Source organism: Manihot esculenta, chromosome 18 (genome assembly GCF_001659605.2).
Source record: "Manihot esculenta cultivar AM560-2 chromosome 18, M.esculenta_v8, whole genome shotgun sequence".
Lineage (NCBI taxonomy): Eukaryota > Viridiplantae > Streptophyta > Magnoliopsida > Malpighiales > Euphorbiaceae > Manihot > Manihot esculenta.
Genome location: NC_035178.2, coordinates 15834506 through 15854067, shown reverse-complemented (window position 1 = coordinate 15854067; position 19562 = coordinate 15834506). Strand labels below are relative to the sequence as shown.

The 19562-nt window shown below is 37.1% G+C and overlaps 1 protein-coding gene across 1 annotated transcript; it reads right to left on the bottom strand.

Moving 5' to 3' along the window:
- Positions 1-636: 636 nt before the first annotated feature.
- LOC110608184 (transcription factor RF2b) lies at positions 637-4491 on the bottom strand. The gene is made up of 4 exons (XM_021747396.2): positions 3715-4491; positions 2153-2285; positions 1597-1681; positions 637-1414 (listed from the first exon to the last, which is right to left on the bottom strand). The coding sequence occupies exons 1-4, from the start codon at positions 4323-4325 to the stop codon at positions 1047-1049; spliced, it is 1197 nt and encodes a 398-aa protein (XP_021603088.1). The 5' UTR covers positions 4326-4491; the 3' UTR covers positions 637-1046.
- Between the last annotated feature and the right edge of the window lie 15071 nt (positions 4492-19562).

Sequence of the window (19562 nt, the reverse complement as noted above, 5' to 3'; positions counted from 1 at the left end):
TATCTCTTCCTGCTTTCTTGCATTTCTTGATTAAACTCTGTTGGTATCTCAATCACCGAGTCAGCACTCTTTTTCATTATATTTGACTCTTTTTCATTATATTTTATTTTTCAGTAGATCGATATCTTCGATTGAGTAATTTTTTTTTCTATTTACATTCCATAAAAAATCAATCTCTCTCAAAAATCAAATTTAAATTTTTTTGCTGAGAATAATATAAACCTTGCGTATGCACCCAACGCGGATAGATATAATTTCTTTATCTTCAACATGGTTTAATGCACTCCATAAGACATGCAGAAGGTGTGTTGGATGCACGTTTTGGTCAATATCCAAAAATAGGAAACTTCCATTTAAAGGAGTGTGATGCTTCGTAGATGGTTAATTATAGTCAACCCATCTTAAAAGCATCACATGTTCATCCTCAATTTCAGGCATACTTGTTGCATAATCAATCCCTTTGTTTTCAAGTAATTCTCAAAAGTCTAAACAATGAGCCTACCTTATCTTATAAAAACAGTAACACCATGTTTGCTAACTCACCAATCACAAACTACCATTTCCATTTGCAAAAGCTTTGACTGGAAATAATGATCATTTTCAAATCTTAGGCTTGAATAAGAAGAGAGAAGAAGATACAAAAGAAAATCCCATTTCAAACAATCCATGAAATGCAATGAGAGTGAGACATCCATCATGTTCACACAGCATCAAAAGCAATGAGATACAAATGAATCGGACACCATTGTCCTAAAACATCTTGACACCAAATGGGAATGACCTTTCACTCCCATAGGTCCTCTCCTGAATTCACTATTGATAAACAAAATTCAACGTTAAGACAGTAACTCATACAAGTTGGCATCAAAACCTGGGTGCTTCCCTTTTTCTGAGAGAACCCTAAGAATAAGCAATTAATAATTAATCCTCACAACATGAATCGAATGAATAATGGAACTAAATAGAATACCTTCTCTAAGTGACTGGATGTCAGTCTATTAACACACATGCCATGGACAAGTCAGCTAGTCAGTAGCCAGTTTACGTCAAAATGTCGAGCTACTTTCACTTGCAGAAAGCGAGGGGCCTTCTGACTTTACAATATTTAGTCCTTTACTACTGATATCAAGCCCCTGTAATCGACCAAGTGGATCATTTTTCATAAGTTCCGAGAACGAATGGGAATGTGTTTGGTGAAGATGCTGAGCTGGCATATTGGGCTGCGAATGTGCAAATGGTGGAAACTGCATGTTTGGATGACTGGCAGGTCCTGGTTGTTGTGGAAATGGAAAAAAGATTGATGGGGAATATGGCATTTGGTTCATTCCCAAGTTGAATGACTCAGAGGGGCTTATTGTTTCCCCAGTGGCAATCTTGAGCCTTTCAACTTCTTTCTTCAGAGCCTCATTCAGAGCTGTAGAATACCAAAAGAAAAGTAAAACTTGCACCTAATTTCAAAGAAATGCAAAGCCCCTAGCTTTACAATGACAAGCTTTTCAAGAAAGACATAATCAAGAGCAAATAATCCAACATGTATCAGGTATCAAAATTACAAATATATAAGCACAAAGCACTAATAGTCACATGGACACTTACCGTCTCGCAACTGAGCCTGTTGCTCCATAGCTTGTAACCGAAGCTTAAGCTCTGTGTTTTCTGTACTCAGCCCAGTCGTGTCTCTCTACAAAGAAAACAAGCCAAATCACTGTCAGTACAATGACTAAACACAAGCCCATGGACCACGCATGGTGGCATAAAATCTTGAACATGAGATCAAACTTTTTCTTTTCCACCTTCTCTAGAGAAAAAACTATCTTAAAAGAGAAAGTTAGGACAATCAGAACACAGAATTTCATCCAAGTGGCCTCCTCATGACATAGTGAATTATTTAACACCCAAACAATTCTACCTTTTTAACAGTTTTTCCTTCACTTGTGAAAGCGTGCATCAATTTGCTTTAATGGCATTAACATAATACACACCATCCAGTGAAGTCCATTGAATTAGAAGTGAAAAATTAATGTGGGCATTTTTCAGTCACATTTAACTGCCCAAACTAAGTCATTAGTTCAATGGGTGATGACAGAGAAAGATTCTACCAATTAAAACTAAGGTTATGAAATGCATGGGCTAAAATTCCATCAAATCAAACCTGGAATAAGGTGAGTTGAGCAGAAAGAGTGGTGGCTTCTGTTTGAAGGGTCTGAACTTTGCGCTCAAGTTCTAGTATATATCGTGCCTTTCTCTCCTTAGAGCGAGCGGCAGACTGCCGATTAGCAATTATCCTGAATGCAAGAGCTAAGTTTTGAGCATAAAAGAAAGGAGTTCAAAATTTTCAAAAATAAATATAAACATAGATGGAGGGATGATAGAAATTAATCCACCTTAACATTAGTTCATGAGCATAGCCATATATAGATTTCAATTTTGAATATTTGTCAACATGCAATTCTAAAATTAATATGTGAAATTCAAACAGAGAAAAAAGCAAAGAAGACTTCAGCAGTCAAACTTTATATTTACATCAACTTCACATATCATTTCTTTTATATTGAGCAAGAATGTCAAATTGCTCATGTCAATTTTGAACTGACTTTATATTTACTGAATTTTACTAGGCTGCCCAGAAACCAGCTTTGAAATTCATTTTCTAATCTAAAAGAACAAAGACCCGTTATATGAACCTGACAAAAATAAAGAAGCTAATATATTACATTCTCATTTAATCTTGATACTTGAGTAGCATTTAATTCAACATAGAATTGCAATTTCAAAACGCCTGAACAATGTTAACCTTTATAATTAACAAAGATGTTGGAGAAGAAAGCTTCAAACAGGGAAATCTAAATATGATGTGAAGAAATTAAGGAGAATTTGTGGCTAAAGAAAATGAGCAGAAGAAAATATAAAGTATGTTTCATGTGAATATAACAATTAGGTTCCAGTCTCTCACTCGTTCTCATGTGAAAACAAAAACAGGATGTAGAACTGATAGAGATTAGTTAGAAATACAGGTGAACCTACAAGTTGTTTTGCCATGGCACACTCAAATTTTGAAGTAGAAGCAAACTAATTGAGGTTAGGAGCCAATCAAAATTGTTATGTACACTTGATGCTGCAATTTAGTGTTGCTGAAGTATTGAATGTCAAATCATACTTCAGCATTATTACATGTCATGCAGAAACAACAAACTTAGTCTTCAAAAACAATGAGAAAGAGAATGCATAACGCTCTTCTTCTAGTGAAATTTGAGAAGATCCTAATGGAGCTTAAAAAAATTACCCACAAAATTTAGAGAGCTTTTCACGATTCTACTAACGTCAAACCATAAACTTAAAGCTATTCTTCACCGTAGAGAATAACAACAATTGAAGCCAATAATCTGATCTGGAAAACCTTAATTTCCCAACAGGAATAATATATTCTCAACTCAATACACATGAAAAGGACAAGATGACAGAGGAAGAACAAATTTTTGAATGCAACATTTTAGAGGCTATTTTCTATTGGAAAACCCATCAAGGAACTCATTGCTATATTGTGCTTATACCAATAAGCTTATGCATCGAACTTACCATTTTATTTACAATCTCACATTTTCTCACCTACCAATACAACACCATGAGCTTATGCAATTCCATCTATTCCTCATAAAGAACAGGGAAAAAAGAAAAAAAAAATAAGGACAATGAGAAACAGAATGAAATCCTGACCTTTTGGCTCTTTTAGGATCAAGATTCCAGAGCTCAGCCAACTTATCAGGAGGCATAGCTTTCTTAGCGTCCATTACCTCTCCGAACGCACTGCCGTCAACAGAGTTGCTATGCCTGTGCGTCGGCCTCGTCGTAGTAAGGGAAGCTCCTTTGTCTCCTTCGCCGTGGTTATTATTATTATGATCCATAGAATTGCGTCCGTCGACGTTTCCTCCTCCGGTAAGTTTATCAACATCAATGTAGGTAGAAAATAGATCGTCTTCCGATCCGATCTCCTCAAAACTACCAGCAGAAGATCCTCCACCAACTCCACCACCACCACCAGTTCTTCCCCCACCACCTGCACCACCGCCATTGATCGGGTCGGAAGGAGACAGATCCATCATCATCATAGTCATGTCATCCGGCAAGCGGAAGCTCATCTCGGAGTGGGCCCTCCGGTGGTGGGACGCAGGCCGAGCACTGAACATTGACGTCGATGAAGGAGCATCGGGGAGTGGATTCTTAAGAGCGACATTTTGAGAATTTGGATCGAAATGGGAGTTGGAATTGGAATTTGAATTGGAAATGGGATTAAGGCTGTGTTTGTCTTGCGGATCTTGCATTTCCATGGACTTACAAGGAGTGATTGCTTTCACCAGATTTGCTCTTTATCTTCTGTACTTTCTATGCTCATTCTTCTTCTTTTTCCCACACTTTCTTTCCCTTCCTCTCTCTTTCTCTGTCTCTTTCTTTCCTTCGTTCGTCCTTATAGTTTCGCTCTTTTTACTGGTTTTTAATATTTGCTTCTGGGCGGAGTAAATAAGGATCTGGTTATTATTCAATGAACAGTAATTTGAACAAGAAAGCCAGCAATTTACCACGCAGTTAACGTTAATCCGGCTGCACGGTTACTTCGTGTGTGTTTTTTTTTTAATCCACCTCGATTTTACCTCTTTCTTTTTGTTTTTTTTTTTAACATAAATTCTGTGATCATTTATTTTTAACTTTCAATAATTATATACACTTTTGGGGATATTTATATATATATATAAATAAATGCGTTGGAGTTGAATTTTAAAAAATTTAAATTTAATTTATTAAAATTTGAGTTGATTTTAAATTTCAATAGAATGTTAATAAATTCAAATTTAATTTATTTAATAAAAAATTTAGATGAATTAATGTTTAACAGTTTACGAATCATCTAATATATATATATATATATATATATATATATATATATATATATATATGATGAATTTTCATTTAAAATTAAATAAGTATATATATAAATTGTTGGACCTAAATGTCCTAATCCTTGTTTTGATGATTAATAAACAATTGGTGTGCTACTAATTATCTTCAAAGGTGTTTGTATTGAGCTTGCAGGTTCCCTATTGAAATAAATGAAATTGCTTCAATCACAAAAGTGAAAAGTGCCAATTATGGAAGCATACCACAAGAAAGGGATAAGAAATTATTTTTGTTTATGCCTTGTTAAATTCTATTCATTGTGAATTTCAAGTAATTGATTGTGATGGCTCAAGGGTTCTTTCATTTCTAAAAGTTCTTTTAGATATGGCCACTTTTTAAAAAGTACTTGACTTTCAGGGACCAAAATGAAATTTTCCAAAAGAAGTGATTTTGAAATTATTTTTCATCAAAATGAAAGATCTAAAAATATAGGTTGCAAAAGTTCAAACGGTTTGAAAAAAGGATTTTTACAGCCTAAGTTATGATTTTTCAAAGATTTAAAGAATTATTTTTTTGCCCCCCTAAAGTCATCTTTCGGCTTCCGAAAGTCAGGGACAGAAACGAAAGTCCCCTATGTTCGGCCGCCGAACATTGACTTTCGGCCGCCGAAGGTGGGTTTTCAACCAGCCCCCTAAGTGTAACCTTCGGCTTCCGAAAGTGAGGGACAGAAACGAAAGTCCCCTATGTTCGGCCGCCGAACATTGACTTTCGGCCGCCGAAGGTGGGTTTTCAACCAGCCCCCTAAGTGTAACCTTCGGCTTCCGAAAGTGAGGGACAGAGACGAAAGTCCCACACCTTCGGCCGCCGAACATTTAACCTTCGGCCGCCGAAAGTGTGTTTTGGGTCTGCCTCCAAAGCCTAAAGTTTGGCTTCCGAAAGTGAGGAACAGAAACGAAAGTCCACCATGTTCGGCCGCCGAACATTGAGTTTAGGCCGCCGAAAGTTCAGTTTTAAAGGAATAGTTTCTTCGCCCCAAATGGTTCGGCCGCCGAACTCTAAGCTTAGGCCGCCGAACCTGAGTTTTTCTGGGCACGGTATAACGGTTATTTCTGAACATAAACGGCTCTATTTGCATTTAATGCACCCCCAACGGCCATATTTATGAATGAACTATAAATACAACTTGTTTTTGTTGTTGTGAGGTTACAACAACCATCTAAGCAAATATTTATTGAGATTACAGCATTTTTCATTCTCTCTCTCTCAAAACCTTGAGCCAAAGCATTGATTTCTTGAAAGCTTGTTTTGAGTTGTAATTGATTGGCTTTTCTGAGTGAGTAAAGGTTGATTGAGAGATTCTGTTGTTGTGAGTGTGGCATTGAGCAAAGAATTGCTCTTGAGTGGAAAAAGAGATTTGTAAAGAGCAAAGGCTTGCTCTAAGATTGTAAGGGTTTTGATCTTCACCCAAAGAAGATTTGATAGTGGAGTTGAACTCTCAAGTGGAGCTTGAGGAGAGGACGTAGGCTTGGATAGCTGAACCTCTATAAATCTTTGTGTTGATTTTTCTCTTCCCTATTCTCTTCTAATTTCTTGTCTTTGCCATTAAATTTTTTATAAACCCAATTCACCCCCCCTCTTGGGTTGCCTCAAGGGACAACAAGTGGTATCAAAGCTAAGTCTCCCTTTCTTGAAGATATAATTATCTTGGAGTAAAGATCAAATGGCAGCCCTCAATTCTCAAGAAGGTCAATCGGTTGTGAGACCACCTTTCTTTGATGGAAATGACTTTCTATATTGGAAAAATAGAATGTATTATTTCCTTAAATCGGAAGGAGTTGATTTGTGGGACATTGTAGAGAATGGGCCTTTCTTTCCCACAAGATTCATTGATGGAAACCAAGAGCAAAAACCTAAGAGTGAATGGAGTGAGCTAGAGAAGAGAAGGGTAGCCCTCAATGACAAAGCCATTCACATCTTGTTTTGTGCTCTTAGTAGAAGTGAGTACAACAAAGTATGCATGAAGTCCACCGCCAAGGAAATTTGGGATGCTTTGGTTGTCACTCATGAAGGTACCAATCAAGTCAAGGAAAACAAGATGGAATCCCTCATCTATCAATATGAGTTGTTCAAGATGAAATCCGATGAAACTATTAGCCAAATGTATGATAGGTTCATTGAGATCATTGGAGGGATGAAATCTCTTGGGAAGACATTCACAAATGAAGAGTTGGTGAAGAAAATCCTAAGATGTCTACCTAAAGAATGGCTACCAAAGGTAACTTCCTTAAAGGATGCCAAAGACTTGACCAAAGTGCAATTGGATGAACTCTTGGGGAATCTCATTGACTATGAGATGACTCTAAAGAGAGAGCAAGTGGAGGAACCTAGCAAGATGAAAAAGAACATTGCTCTAAGGGTAGCCTCCGAAGATACTAGTGAGGAAGAAGAAGAAATAAGTGAGGAAGAATTGGCCTTGGTAACTAGGAGAATAAGGAAGTTGCTTCTCCAAAATAAAAGGTTCATCCCAAGGAAGAATTTTAGAAAGGAAAAGGGTGAATCAAGCAAAAAGGAAGTAGTCATTTGCTATGAATGTAATAAGCCGGGTCACTACAAAGTGGATTGTCCCAAGTTGAAGAAGCCTATCAAGAAGTTCAAGAAGAAGGCCTTCAAAGCAACATGGGATGAGTCAAGTGATTCCGAAGAAGAGGAGGTTGGTGATGAAATTGCCAACATGTGCTTCATGGCTCTAGAGGAAAGCTCCGATGAGGTGACTACTCTTGATGACTTTACTTTAAATGATGATGATGTTGAGTTTTCATATGATGAACTTGTAGGTGCTTTAAAATTGATGAATGATGAGCTTGAAAAGAGTCATAGGAAAAATAAAATTTTGAAATGTGAGTTAGCTAGCTTTAAAAAGGAAAGTGAGAACTCACCTAAGGAACCTTTACCCTCAAATGATTCTTTACAAAAATCCTTAGATGAGCTCTCACTAGAAAATAAAAATTTGAAAAATGAAATCCTTGAGTTGAAAAATTCTCTTTCAAAATTTTTAAAAGGCAAGGACAAACTTGATGAGATTTTAGACTCTCAAAGGTCTCCTAGCATCAAGTATGGCCTTGGCTATGACAAATCAACTCAAGCAAATTTTTCTAAAACCGTTTTTGTTAAAGCTACCAACTCACATGAACCTAAGGTTTCTAGCTCAAATGGAAATGTGCCTAAAGTTTCTAGTAGCAATATGTCTATGAGGAATGCACCTACAAGGAATGCACATGTACACCAATCCACTAGTTACAACACTCATATAAGACACACACCTAGGCAATTTGCATATAAGAGAAATGATCATTATAGAACACACACTTCTAGTTCACAAAATCACCACTCTAATCATATCTCTTGCTCACATGCTTTTAATAAGCAAAGGAGAAATGGCCACATGAGAACTCAAACACACTCACCCACCTATGGACCTAGAGTAAGAAGGTTCAATGGTCATTGTCACTATTGTGGCAAGTTTGGTCACACCAACTATAAGTGCTCTATTAGAAAATTGCATCTTGGATATGGTAGCATATGGAAATTGGATAGTGGAATGACTAACCCCCAAGGACCCAAGTACATTTGGGTACCTAAAAGTGTTTGAATTCTTTCTTTTAGGTGTGCTTGAAATCCTCAAAAATTGAAAGCAAATGGTATCTAGATAGTGGATGTTCAAGACACATGACCGGAAACTCAAATCACTTCATCTCTCTTGAAAAGAAAGATGGAAGTGGACAAGTAACCTTTGGAGACAATGGAAAAGGTAAAATTGTTGGTATAGGTAAAGTCGGTAAGGAAAACTCTCCTATTCTTGATAAAGTTCTATTAGTTGATGGTTTGAAGCATAATTTGTTAAGTGTGAGTCAATTATGTGATAAAGGTTGTAGAGTTATCTTTGAGCCAAAATCATGTTTTGTGTCTAGAATGTCGGATAACAAAATATTGTTTGTTGGTGAAAGAGTTGAGAATATTTATCTTATTGACTTACAAGCTATGACTAACCAAGATATGAAGTGCTTTGTGTCTATTAGTGATAACTCTTGGATTTGGCATAGAAGGCTTTCTCATGCTAGCATGGATCTCCTCAAAAATTTGAGCAAAGATGAGCTAGTTGATGGTCTTCCAAAGATCAAATATGAAAAGGACAAAGTATGTGATGCATGTCAAATGGGTAAGCAAGTTAAGAGTTCATTTAAAGCTATTAATAAGGTAATCTCTTCTAGACCTTTGCAACTCTTGCATATGGATTTATTTGGTCCAACTAGAGTAGCTAGTCTTGGTGGCATGCATTATGGGTTTGTTATAGTTGATGACTACTCTAGGTATACTTGGGTTGTGTTCCTTGCTCATAAGGATGATTGTTTTGATGCTTTTAAAAGTTTTACAAAGAAAGTTCAAAATGAAAAGGGTTTTCAAATTTCTTCTATAAGGAGTGATCATGGTAGAGAATTTGAAAATGAAAAATTTGAAACTTTTTGCAATAAGTTAGGGATCACTCATAATTTTTCATCTCCTAGGACTCCCCAACAAAATAGTGTTGTTGAAAGAAAAAATAGAACTCTTTTAGATATGGGGAGGACTATGTTAAGAGAATATAATTTACCTACTTATTTTTGGGCGGAAGCCATAAATACGGCTTGTTATGTTTCAAATAGAGTTTTAATTAGACCTCTCTTAAATAAGACTCCTTATGAGCTTTGGAATGGAAGGAAACCTAGAGTTAGTTATTTTAGAGTTTTTGGTTGTAAATGCTTCATATTAAACAATAAGGATAATCTAGGCAAATTTGACTCCAAAACCGATGAAGGTATCTTCTTGGGATACTCTATCTCTAGTAAATCATATAGAGTATTCAATAAAAGAACCTTGATAGTTGAAGAGTCAATGCATGTTGTTTTTGATGAATCTAATCCCTTTGCTCCTAGAAAGGAGGTCTCTTGTGATGATGATCTTGTAGGTAACCTTGATGAGTTGACCTTTGAAGATCCTCAACCTCATGGAGATCAAAGTCAACCCAAGGAGGACTCAATAGAGGCAAAGGAAGATGAAGTTGGACTTCAAGAGCAACAAATGCAAATTACACAAAGTCAAGGAGTCCAACATGACTTGCCAAGGGATTGGGCCTACAAGAAAGATCATCCCAAGGATCAAATAATTGGTGATACATCACAAGGGGTAACTACTAGATCTTCTATTAGACATGTATGTAATAATATTGCATTCATATCTCATATAGAACCTAAGTCTATAGATGAGGCTATTAGTGATGAGAATTGGGTTCTTGCTATGCAAGAAGAACTCAACCAATTTGAAAGAAACAAGGTTTGGACCTTAGTGTCTAGACCAAAACATCACCCCACTATAGGCACCAAATGGGTGTTTAGGAATAAGCTTGATGAAGATGGCAATATCATTAGAAAAAAAGCTAGGTTGGTAGCTAAAGGCTATAACCAAGAGGAGGGCATAGACTATGATGAAACTTTTGCCCCCGTAGCTAGATTAGAAGCCATTAGAATCTTGCTTGCATATGCATCATACATGAATTTTAATCTCTTTCAAATGGATGTGAAAAGTGCCTTTTTAAATGGTTTTATTGAGGAGGAGGTTTATGTTGAGCAACCTCCGGGGTTTGAAAATCATGAATTTCCAAATCATGAATTTTCAAATCATGTTTTTAAATTGTCCAAAGCTTTATATGGTTTAAAACAAGCTCCTAGAGCTTGGTATGAAAGACTAAGTAATTTTCTTTTGCAAAATGGTTTTTCAAAAGGCAAAGTGGATACAACTCTTTTTGTCAAAAATCATGGAAATGACATCCTTGTAGTGCAAATATATGTTGATGATATTATATTTGGTGCTACTAATGTGTGTTTGTGTGAAGAGTTTTCTAAAGTTATGAAAAGTGAGTTTGAGATGAGCATGATGGGAGAACTCAAATTCTTCCTTGGGCTTCAAATCAAACAAGCTAAGGATGGCATCTTCATCAACCAAGCCAAATACACAAAGGAGCTAATCAAAAGGTTTGGAATGGAGAATAGCAAGCCAAGTAGAACTCCAATGAGCACAAGCACCAAGCTTGACAAGGATGAAAAGGGTAAGCCTATTGATGAAAAGCTCTATAGAGGTATGATCGGAAGCCTTTTATATCTCACCGCATCTAGACCGGATATCATGTTTTCCGTATGTTTATGTGCACGTTTTCAATCATGTCCTAAAGAGTCTCATTTGCATGCCGTTAAACGCATTCTTAGATATTTACATGGCACATTGCATTTGGGGTTATGGTATCCTAGAAGTTCATCCTTTACTTTATGTTCCTACTCGGATGCCGACTTTGCCGGAAGCATTCTTGATAGGAAGAGTACCTCGGGTACTTGTCAACTTCTAGGACAATCTCTTGTTTCTTGGTGTAGCAAGAAACAAAATTCGGTTGCACTATCAACCGCCGAAGCCGAATATGTGGCGGCGGGTCTTTGTTGTAGTCAAATCCTTTGGATTAAACAACAATTAAGAGATTTTGAAGTATCTCTTGATCACATTCCTATTAAATGTGATAATACAAGTGCAATCAATCTAACCAAGAACCCCATTCAACATTCTAGAACTAAGCATATTGACATTAGACATCATTTCATTCGTGATCATGTGTTAAATGGTGATGTTGTTCTTGAGTTTGTGGATACAAACAACCAACTAGCTGATATTTTCACTAAACCTTTGAATGAAGAAAGATTTAACTTCATTAAAAGGGAATTGGGAATGCTAGATGGTAGTTGTTGAGTGTATTTTTTTTGTGTATCTTTTTGAAAGCATGTCAAAATTGTTTGTTATTTTTAAAAAAAAATAAAAAAAAATAAAAAAAAAATAAAAAAATAAAAAAAAAGGGGGAGGGGAAGCCCAAAAATTCCAGGTTCGGAGGCACTTTCGGCCCCCTAACCTTCAATTTCAAGGGCAATATGAAAAGCGGGAATTTATTTTGTCTTTTTCTTTTTTTCTCTCTTTCGGCCGCCTAACATTTTATTCGGCCGCCGAACATTCTCAAGTTTCGGCAGCCGAAGATTAAGTTCGGCCCCCTAAACCTGCCCAGTTTCGGCCGCCGAAGCTTAGTTCGGCCGCCGAAACTGCGCGTCCCTTAAAAACCCCCGCGACAGCTCATCATCTTCCTCGCGCGCCCTTCTCTCTCCCCGACGCTCTCTCTCTCTCTCCCCGAAGTCCTCTTCGTCTCCCTCTCCCAAATCGCTCGTTTCTGAGCCATTTTTCTCCAAAAACTTCCTTTTTCCTTCTTTTCCTTCACTCAAACACCTCATTTTCTTCTCAAGGAACCCATTTCGCGCTTTTCTCCTTTGGGTATGTGATTTTCTCTCTTTTTTTTGTTGCTTGTTTTTGGTTTATTTTCTGTTGATTTTATATTGTTTTTAGCTCCTAATATGACTAGGTTTGTGTTTCTGATTTTTTATGTGTTGATATGGGTATATGTAAAACTGCCTGTAATTTTTTTTTTTCTGTTGCTGTCTTTATATCTACATTGATAGCTGGGTTGTTGATATCTTTATGAAAACTGCCTGTTATATTTTTTTTACTTGTTGCTCTTTGTTAGCTGGGTTATCTGTTGCCATGAGTCTATGTAAACTCTGCTGGCTAATTTTCTGTTGCTCTGTATATGCTGTTAGATGAATTATTTTACTGTTAGCTGGGTATCAATATGCTGTTAGCTGGATTATTTTACTGATTAGCTGGATTCATATATAAAAACTGTTAATATTTTTAGTTCTGAATATGGATGTGGTGCAATAACAGTTATATGACTAGTTTGTGCTACTGTGGTTTATGGATTGAGTTTTGTGATAATGAATTGCTTATGGGTTGGTATTTTATTTTCTGTTTGTTTCTTTCATTGCCTCTTTAGCTGCTGTGTTTTAGAATGGGTAGAAAATCCACAGCCCGTAGGCACCCATATTTTAGAGGTCAATCCAGTAGAGCTCCTATGTCTCCCTCCCCAGACCATCCTGCCTCACCACCCTTTGAGTTCCCTGTAGTTAGAGAGCAGGATCCAGCTTTTGAGCCTTTTTCTCTCAGGTTTGTTCATCCTGGGAGAACAATCCATGATAATAGTGTTCAGCTTTTTCGCACTCAGGGTTTCCTACAGCCCTTCATTGTTCAGGAATGGGACCACCTTCTTATCACTCCAGCAGACACCCATCCTAGGATTGTTAGGGAGTTCTATGCAAACCTACACACCTTCACTCGTCACACTCCTCCTCACCTAGTTAGTTTTGTAAATGGTCAGAGAGTTTACCTCACTCCTGACATCATTGCTCGTCACCTAGGTATCCCCAACTCTGGGGCTGTTGTCTCTACCACTCATAAGTGGATCACTGGTGAGGTCTCTTCCCTTCACCAGACTAGGGTCATTTCAGGAGACGTAGATCGTGAGGAGCCCTCTAGGCTTAAGGCCTGTGACCTCAACACTCTCCCCAAAGTTGTTCACCACATAGTCACCTATGAGATTCTCCCTAGATCGGGTCATAGGACTGCACTCTCCTACTCTGACATGTTTGTAGTGTCTTGTCTGCTAGAGGGTCGACCCCTTAACCTGCCACATATTATGATTCACTCTATAGCAGATTCCCTTAGGCTGAGTCGAGGCTGTCTCCCCTTTGGTCGTCATCTTACTCTTCTTCTCCGAGCCCTAGGTGTTGACCCAGGTACCGAGTCGGCCTTACCTCTGTCTAGTGAGTACACCCCCTATATTGAGGCTACCCTCCACCACATGGGTTTGACTAGGAGAGGCAATGAATTTTATAATTCTAGGAGAGATTTTGCAGCTCGCAGAGCAGCACATGCAGCAGCACAGGCACATGATGGTTCTGATGAGGAGTCAGATGATGCTTCTCCTGCTGATCTTGAGACAGAGCGAGCTCCCAGAGGCGATACTAGTACCGGGCGGTCCACCGAGCAGGGTACATCTTCTCGGACTGCATCTGATCTGTATGATGCCATGGGTCGTCTGGAGTTGCAGGTTGCTCAGATGTCTGATCGCCAGACTCAGATATCTGATCGCCAGACTCAGATGGAGCAGCAGTTAGCACGACTTACAGACCAGCAGCAGACCATGATCGAGCAGCAGTGTCAGATTTTACACTTCCTTCAGCAGTCATCTGGAGTGCCACCTCCTCAGCCTCCTCAGTGATATATTTTTTGTTGTTTATGTAGTTGCTTTTGTTCTTTCCCTTTTGATATTGTGATATTTTTTTGTTGTTTTTGATGATGTCAAAAGGGGGAGAATGGATGGTATTTTTTATGTACATATTTGATGATTTTATGGATATTGGCTATATTTGGTTATTACCTTGATTTTTTGTTTGACTCTTTTGGATTAAATATTTTTTTTCTCTCTCTTGGATTGTGAATATTGTGTGTATTTATTTGAGATGCATTCCTTGTTAGCACTCATTCATTCATATAGGATCCACTCATTCATTCATATAGGATCCATTGCATCTCATTGCATTGAGTCAAAACCTCCCTTATGTGCCTTCTCTCATTTTAAATATGGCATAAATTATTTTTGACAGGGGGAGCACATTAAGGGGGAGAAATTTTTTAAAATACACACACTACACTTATGATTATTATCCTAATGTTTACCAATTGTTTGTCATCATCAAAAAGGGAAAGATTGTTGGACCTAAATGTCCTAATCCTTGTTTTGATGATTAATAAACAATTGGTGTGCTACTAATTATCTTCAAAGGTGTTTGTATTGAGCTTGCAGGTTCCCTATTGAAATAAATGAAATTGCTTCAATCACAAAAGTGAAAAGTGCCAATTATGGAAGCATACCACAAGAAAGGGATAAGAAATTATTTTTGTTTATGCCTTGTTAAATTCTATTCATTATGAATTTCAAGTAATTGATTGTGATGGCTCAAGGGTTCTTTCATTTCTAAAAGTTCTTTTAGATATGGCCACTTTTTAAAAAGTACTTGACTTTCAGGGACCAAAATGAAATTTTCCAAAAGAAGTGATTTTGAAATTATTTTTCATCAAAATGAAAGATCTAAAAATATAGGTTGCAAAAGTTCAAACGGTTTGAAAAAAGGATTTTTACAGCCTAAGTTATGATTTTTCAAAGATTTAAAGAATTATTTTTTTGCCCCCCTAAAGTCATCTTTCGGCTTCCGAAAGTCAGGGACAGAAACGAAAGTCCCCTATGTTCGGCCGCCGAACATTGACTTTCGGCCGCCGAAGGTGGGTTTTCAACCAGCCCCCTAAGTGTAACCTTCGGCTTCCGAAAGTGAGGGACAGAAACGAAAGTCCCCTATGTTCGGCCGCCGAACATTGACTTTCGGCCGCCGAAGGTGGGTTTTCAACCAGCCCCCTAAGTGTAACCTTCGGCTTCCGAAAGTGAGGGACAGAGACGAAAGTCCCACACCTTCGGCCGCCGAACATTTAACCTTCGGCCGCCGAAAGTGTGTTTTGGGTCTGCCTCCAAAGCCTAAAGTTTGGCTTCCGAAAGTGAGGAACAGAAACGAAAGTCCACCATGTTCGGCCGCCGAACATTGAGTTTAGGCCGCCGAAAGTTCAGTTTTAAAGGAATAGTTTCTTCGCCCCAAATGGTTCGGCCGCCGAACTCTAAGCTTAGGCCGCCGAACCTGAGTTTTTCTGGGCACGGTATAACGGTTATTTCTGAACATAAACGGCTCTATTTGCATTTAATGCACCCCCAACGGCCATATTTATGAATGAACTATAAATACAACTTGTTTTTGTTGTTGTGAGGTTACAACAACCATCTAAGCAAATATTTATTGAGATTACAGCATTTTTCATTCTCTCTCTCTCAAAACCTTGAGCCAAAGCATTGATTTCTTGAAAGCTTGTTTTGAGTTGTAATTGATTGGCTTTTCTGAGTGAGTAAAGGTTGATTGAGAGATTCTGTTGTTGTGAGTGTGGCATTGAGCAAAGAATTGCTCTTGAGTGGAAAAAGAGATTTGTAAAGAGCAAAGGCTTGCTCTAAGATTGTAAGGGTTTTGATCTTCACCCAAAGAAGATTTGATAGTGGAGTTGAACTCTCAAGTGGAGCTTGAGGAGAGGACGTAGGCTTGGATAGCTGAACCTCTATAAATCTTTGTGTTGATTTTTCTCTTCCCTATTCTCTTCTAATTTCTTGTCTTTGCCATTAAATTTTTTATAAACCCAATTCACCCCCCTCTTGGGTTGCCTCAAGGGACAACATAAATATATAAATAAATTAATTTATAAATTTATAAAAAATAAATTTTTAAATTTTAACGATACAAATAATAGTATAATTAAGTTATATAAAACTGAATTTTAAAAAAATTAAATTTAACTTAATAAAATTTATGCAGAATTTTAATTTATTTTTTTATGATATTAATTTTTAACGAAATTATTCACGAATCCATTTAAGAACTCAAAAACGATCTAAATTTACGAGTTTTAATGAGCTAAATAGTATAAAAATTTAAATTTAACTCGTTTATTTAACGAGTTTAAAAATTAAGCTCAAAATTATTTTTTATTTAATATTTTACTTTTCAATAATTTAAATTTTTAATTCAATTATGAAGAAAAAGAAATAAAATATTTTTGTTTGATCTTTATTTTATTATTTTCACCCTATGAAATATTAAAATTTAATAATAGAGATATTAATTTGTACATATAAATATTTATTAATGAAAAAATTATATAATTAATTTTAATTAAAAAATAAAAAATTAAGAAATTATTTTATTAATAAAAAACTTGAAACATGAAATTTAAAAATACTAAGAATCAAATATAATTTTTACTAAATAATAAGAAGTAAATTGTAATTTATCAATTATATCTAACGGGTTTTTTAAATAAGTATCATTTTATTAAATTTAATTGATTTAAAAATGCTTAATGTTTGTGCATATTTATATTTTAATTTAAATATTTTAATTTTGATTTAATTGTCCCAATCTTTACATTTTGATACAATTTTAGATAATCTTTAAATTTTTAAATTTAATAGTGAATGTGAGAATTTTATTCTCTAGTTGATATGTCATGTGTATTATTAAAATTATTTTTTAATTAATTAATTGATTGAAAAGGCCTAAGATTTATATTATTTTACATTTTAATTCAAATATTTAAATTTTAGATAAATTGACCCAACAGTTATATTTACATATAATTTTGATCAATTTTTAAAATTAAAATTAAAAATAGATAATCTAATTATTAAATAAGATTAAATATGTAATTCATATTTTCGATCTGACAAATTTTATTTTAGAGTAATAATTATGAATAATTATGAATATTTTATAATAGATATATTATTTAATTCAAAATAGTAGCATATATAAAATATTTAAAAATAATATATTTATTATAAAATTTTTATAATTATTAATGCAAAACAAAATGTATTGGACGACATATTTAGTTGATTATTGTTTTTAAAATTAAATATATTATTTAATTATAATTAAATATGAGTTAATATTTGATTGTTTTGAAATTCAAAGAATAGAATTTACAGATGATTGGAAGTTTAGATTGAGAGGAAAAAGTTCATCTCCTTTTATTCTTTCTCATTTGTCTACTAGTGACGCCTAACAACTTTTATGCTATAGTGCCACTTGTCCCTGTCATTCAGATCCGTACGTACGAAAGCGTCAGAGTCCCTCTCTACACCAGACGGTCATTTAATTTCTCCCAGTGCACATGCGGGTAGTGCTGCGAAGTGACTGGGCCTGCTATCCTTCCTCGCGTCACGTCACTGGGCTGGACTCCTCTTTACCGGTCTTGGGCTTGTGAGCAACTCGACCTACCTCATGTATCTGGATTAGAACCGAAAATACTGGGTCGGACAAACGAGGTGGGCCCCTAGGACCTTGGACTTGCTGGGCATCTTTGGGCTCGGCCTTTCCCTCTGCTTAAATGAGGCCTGACTGTTATCAATTATCTCTTTACCTCCTCAGCAGTTATTACATGATTGATGAGGGGGTAAATCCCTAGAACCTCATAATAACCGCGCGGTCCGAGAACAACCCTCCTCAAAACGTCCCTTCCTTGCCTTTACTGTTTTCAAATTCAAATTCTCAAATCTTTACCAAACCCTTCTTCTCTTTCTGCTGCTTGTGTGCTTCATCTCTCCTGTCTTCCTGTCAAATCGCCTTCAAGGTACATTTCTCATCTTACAATGGATGGTCTCAGGCTCCCTGATGTCATGAATCTAGAGTCCAATGTCACCCCTTTTCTCTCGCAACCTTCTTTTATCCGGAGCACCTAGATGCCCTTCTTTTTCGCATCAGGGCTCCCCATCGTAATAAGAGGATTGTTCTTCTCGATCCTCCTCCCTCCGGCCTTATTGACCCTCAGAAAGACCGTAGCTTAGTTTTCTTCATCAAACATCATGAGTTTGGCTTAACCTTTTCTTTTCCCCCCTTTTTTGTTGAGGTCTTCTAATACTTCAAAATAACTCCTCGGATGCTTGCCCCTAACTCGATCCTCTTCATGTGCTCCTTTGAGTCTGTCAGTCTGAGTTGGGGTTTCACTCCCACAGCTCGTTTGTTCTCCACCTTCTTTTGCCTGGTCCGTGCAAGCCAGGATTTTTACGACTTTGCTCCCCAAGGAGGGTTATCTATCTTCTCGGTGCATAAAGACTCTATCAAGGGTTGGGTAGAGGAGTTTGTCGTGATAGAGCTAAAGGGAGGTCTCATATTGTCCTAGCAGGTTGACCTCCCTTGGAGGGACGTCCCACCGGGCTGCAATGACCTTCCTCAATTGACCCTCTCTGAGCAGATTGACCTTCTCAGACTGACTTCTGTTAAGCGAAAGTATGATGTCGAGAAGTGTATGTTTCTATTCAATATTCAGGACTGCCGGAAAGCTAGTACTTCGTTCGTTGTTGTCCTATTTATTTATTTTATTTTATTTTTTTATTATTATTTTGTTTTTGCTCTTTTGTTTGAGCATGCTTCTGACTTGTTTGGTTATTTATGTTTTCTGAAGCTTCTGACTTCTCAATAGACAAGATCAATCCCCCAAATGATTTTTTCTTGTCTCGGAAAAGCATGAGGGCTGCTCTGGATGCTTTTTGAGCTGGCATGTCAGTGGCTGATGTGACTCGGGAGATCGCCCACTCTATTTCTCCTCGGGCAGTTGGTCGAATTGCTCCTCTTGCCCTTGCTTCTTCTCGAGCCTTAATGCCGATCTCCAAGGACTCCAGTTCTACTGTTCCTAGAGCTCCCAAACATAGCTAGACTCCCAGTTCTCCCCAGTCACCGGTTGCCCCGAAGTCTAAGTTTGCTTCTTTTCCGGCCTCTCATGAACCCATCGTCATTGAGGACTCCACGGAGGATGGCTCCCAGGGGAAAGCCAGGGTGGATACTACTGCTGAGGATGCTCCAAAAAGAGAGACCGAGGTCACTTCAGCTGCTGAAGCTGTTCCCAAGGGCAGCACTGAGGTCGTCCCAACTGGCAAGGGCACCTCTTGAGGGGTCGTCCCAATTGGCAAGGGCACCTCTAAGGATGGGGCTAAGACCAAGGCCATCTCTGTTGCTCATTCCAAGAAGACTACTGCCACTGGTGGCATTACTCTGAAGGAGGCCACTAGT

Coding starts and splice junctions, on each gene's coding strand:
- LOC110608184 (XM_021747396.2), bottom strand. CDS start 4,325: ATGGAAATGCAAGATCCGCAAGACAAACACAGCCTTAATCCCATTTCC. Junction 2,286..3,714: donor GATCCTAAAAGAGCCAAAAG/GTCAGGATTTCA, acceptor TCTTGCATTCAG/GATAATTGCTAATCGGCAGT. Junction 1,415..1,596: donor ACAGGCTCAGTTGCGAGACG/GTAAGTGTCCAT, acceptor GGTATTCTACAG/CTCTGAATGAGGCTCTGAAG.